This window comes from Cebus imitator, unplaced genomic scaffold (assembly GCF_001604975.1).
Source record: "Cebus imitator isolate Cc_AM_T3 unplaced genomic scaffold, Cebus_imitator-1.0 Scaffold613, whole genome shotgun sequence".
Classification (NCBI taxonomy): domain Eukaryota; kingdom Metazoa; phylum Chordata; class Mammalia; order Primates; family Cebidae; genus Cebus; species Cebus imitator.
In genome coordinates this window covers 354,207-358,221 of record NW_016107928.1, presented here as the reverse complement: position 1 = coordinate 358,221, position 4,015 = coordinate 354,207, and the positions used below count along the sequence as shown (strand labels likewise).

General features: G+C 39.7%; 1 protein-coding gene across 1 annotated transcript in view; it reads left to right on the top strand.

Moving 5' to 3' along the window:
- USP9X (ubiquitin specific peptidase 9 X-linked) overlaps positions 1–4,015 on the top strand; it is a gene marked incomplete at its 3' end in the record, with an annotated part of 144,991 nt that overhangs the window by 132,984 nt on the left and 7,992 nt on the right. Inside the window, 2 exon segments of the mRNA XM_037734399.1 lie at positions 3–94; positions 3,924–4,015. The exon segment at positions 3,924–4,015 is cut by the window's right edge and continues 4 nt beyond it. Coding sequence (XP_037590327.1) covers positions 3–94; positions 3,924–4,015 — 184 coding nt within the window.

Sequence of the window (4,015 nt, the reverse complement as noted above, 5' to 3'; positions counted from 1 at the left end):
AGAGCAGTACTAAATCTCTTGAGAAGGGAAGTTTCAGAGCATGGGCGTCATTTACAGCAGTATTTCAACCTGTTTGTAATGTATGCCAATTTAGGTAAGAATTTAAGTTTTTCAGAATTCTGTTTTGATGTGTCATATTAAATTGTGAAGTTACTTAGGTCAAGGGATGAAATATAATCTGATCTGAAATAGAAACAATTTCCTATAAAACCTGTTGTGAATTTCATCTGAACATGGCACTTTCACCTTTTACTTTAATTATGCCTGTGTCTTTGTAGTAGGCACACGTCAGAATCTGTGTCTTGATTTTTTTCTTTTTAATCTTCTAATGATGGTGCCAAATCTGGCTGCTTATTGAAAATACAGTTTTTAGGCCTCTTCTCACACTGATTGAATCAGCATTCCCAAAGCTAATGCCAGGGAATCCATTTTCAAAGGTCCCCAGATGATTGTGATACTCACCAAATTTAGATAAAGGACTTAGTCTGTACATACATTTTTTGTTGAAGTAAATTGCAATTATGGATAATAAAAATATTTACTTAAAATATTAATTTAGGAGCTTGGTGCAATGGCTTATGTCTGTACTCTCAACACTTTGGGAAGCCAAGGCAGGAGGATTGCTTGAGCCCAGGAGTTCAAGATGAAACTAGGCACTATAGGGAGACCCTATTTCTACAAAATAAAAATTAAAAATTAGCTGGGTGTCAGTAGGCGGAGGTTGCAGTGAGCCGAGATCGTGCCACTGCACTCCAGGGCTTGGGCAACAAACCAAGACTCCGTCAAAAAAAAAAAAAAAAAAGTTGGGTGTGGTGGTGTATGCCTATACTCCTAGCTACTTGGGAGGCTGAGGTGGGGGGATCACTTGAGCTAAGGAGGTCAAGGCTTCAGTGAGTCGTGATTGTACCACCGCACGCCAGCCTGAGCAACAGTATGAGACCCTGTCTCCAAAAAGCAAACAAACCAAAAAGCTGTATATCCAAAATGAAGTTCTCTGTCTAAGCATTCCTGTCATTTCAGGTTTTTTTCTGTGACCTTACTTAATCACCATTGGATCCATGGTTCTTTTAACATAAGGGAGATGCTACTTTTCATTTGTCTCTTTAGTTTGTCTTCTTTTCCTTTACCTTTTCCATGCTGCAAATATTTGGGTATTTGTAGATGAGGAAGAAGAGAATATTTATTACACAGATAAGCGTAAGTGGAATCTGTATTTCAAACTTAAAAATGCAAAATTTAGACATTCAGAAAAATCCCCACGTGTTCAACTCTTCTTCTAGATAATTGCCTGTTCACAAAGCACACATCATTGTTCCATAATGTAAACTACTGTAAAATTTTCCTGCTGGAAACAAATACTGTAGAGTCTGTAAACCTTAATATTAAATCCTTAAGGGTCAGATATGTATTGGGATTGAGAATTATTTGGATTTAAGAAAAGCAAGGCAATGCGTATATCAACATCCCTATAGTAGGGTCTGAGACAACAACTTACAATTGAACACAAATTAATATTTCTACAGTAAGACGTGAATATTTATAGCGAAGGGAGAAATGAAGACTGTAAGTAGCCTTTAGTCAGTTCTGGCTAGGTTATCCTGCCAAACACATTTTGACACCAACTTAGTGAAAAACTTTGTTGGCCTGGGCACGGTGGCACACGCCTGTAATCCTAGCACTTTGGGAGGCTGAGGCGGGTGGGTCACGAGGTCAGGAGTTTGAGACCAGCCTGGCCAACATGGTGAAACCCTGTCTCTACTAAAAATACAAAAATTAGCCAGCCGTGGTGGCATGCGCCAGTAGTTCCAGTACTCAGGAGGCTGAAGCAGGAGAATTGCTTGAACCTGGGAGGCCGAGGTTGCAGTAAGCTGAGACCATGCCACTGTACTTCAACCTGTGCAACAGAGGAAGACTGCATCTAAAAAAAAAAAAAAAGCTTTGGGCATCTTAGGATTTTAGATAAGAGGTTATGGACCTGTTTTTATTATGTTTCTGGGAATATGGCAATAAATAAGACTGCCTAATGCGATGTAGAAGCAAATAAAAATGTAGTTGCCATAAAATAAGTTAATGGCTGTAATAGGGAAAATGCAAAGTGCATCATGGGGGTGTGGTACCTGAAGGGATTTGGGAAGTACAGAAGAGAAGACTTAGTGGGGAATATGGTGTGGGAATTGATTAGTTGAGCTTTTCATCTAGAGTGAACAGCAGATGCAAAGACTTGGGATAAACTTGCTGTGGCTTAATGGATGGAATGAAAGTTGTCTAGTCTGACCAGAATTGATATAAGATGAGAATGGCAGGAGTGCTGAGCAGGAGTTTCTGATCATGTGGTTCTAACAGGCCTTGTGAGAGAGGCTGAGGCACTGGATGAGCCATCGTAGAGTTTTGAACAGATAATACCATCTAGAAAGAGCACCGTGGCTACATTGTGGAATGGATTGCAATGGAGTAAGATCCCAGAGAGTGTTAAAATGATCTGTAGACATAAGATCATTGTGGCCTTTATTGGAACTGGCAGTAAGGAAGATACAAGTGGACAGATAGATATATGTGGTGCTTTTTATAAGAAGTGGAATCAGTTAATTTGGTGATTGGATATTCACAGAAGGAGGGGACAGGGAAGAGATGTGAAGAATTATGCCCAGGATTCTAACTTGAACAACTGTGAATGGATAGTGGTACCATTTAATAAGGGGAAACACAGGAGGAGAAACATGTATGTATGGAAAGAAAGGGGTGAGTTCAGTTTGGGTAGATTGAGTTTGCGCCTATCTGACACCCAAATGGAGATACATAGTAGAAAAGTAAGATTTTTGTCTTGAAATGTTTTTGAGTCATCTGAATGAAAGTATCTAGAACTTTAAAGCCATGAAAGTGGGCTAGATCATCCAGGAAAATCGGTGTGAAAAGATAGCCTGGCATGGGAACTTGGAGAAACATCAGTTTTTAAAGAGACAGGAGGAGTCGCAAATAAGAACAAGAAGAGGTAGAAAGAAAATTAGGAATCTAGGGAGGAGGAAGTGATTATGGTTTGAGAACTGCTCCGTAGCTTATTACAGTGAAGAGGGGCCAAAACCAAATCTGCATAGGTTGAGGAATAGAAAATGGGAAAGTAGGCCAACCAAATGTAGGTATCTTTTTCAAGAAGTTTGGCTGTGGAGGAAAGAAGAGAGGCAGGCAACTTTAAAAAGAATTCTTGTTTCTCATTTCATATAGTTGTTTTGTTGTTTTCACCCTCCCTACAAATGAGGGTTGCAGTCTTGATTAGTCCCTTTAGACTCTCCAGGCCAAAGAAAGTGTTCATCTTCCCGCTGGGCGCGGTGGCTCATGCCTGTAATCCCAGCACTTTGGGAGGTGGAAGCAGATAGATCATGAGGTCAAGAGATTAAGATCATCCTGGCCAACATGGTGAAACCCCATTTCTACTAAAAATACAAAACCCCATCTCTACTAAAAATATAAAAATTAGCTGGACTTGTGATGTCACATGCCTATAGTCCCAGCTACTCGGGAGGCTGAGGCAGGAGAATTGCTTGTACTCGGGGGCAGAGGTTGCAGTGAACTGAGATCACACCATTGCACTCTAGCCTGGTAACAGAGGGAGACTCCATCTCAAAAAGAAGAAAGAAATTGTTCATCTAACTTAATAGTGGGCTGGTATGATTGAAATGTCATAGTCGTGGTCACTGTCACTGTTTAACAGTGTTAATACTTATACTCAATGGGTTTTCTTTTCTAATAAAACAGTTCTCTGAATACTAAGTAAAAGTTATGAAATTAAAAATCAAAACTTTTCTGATCATAAAATTATAGACAATATATTTTGTATAACTACTTGTTTTATTCATGAAGCCATTGCCATCTTAATTTTTTCCTCATATATATCTCCCTCTCTTCTCGCCCTCACTCCTTTGTTGTAGGTGTGGCAGAGAAGACACAGCTTCTGAAATTGAGTGTACCTGCTACCTTTATGCTTGTGTCTTTAGATGAAGGTCCAGGTCCTCCAATCAAA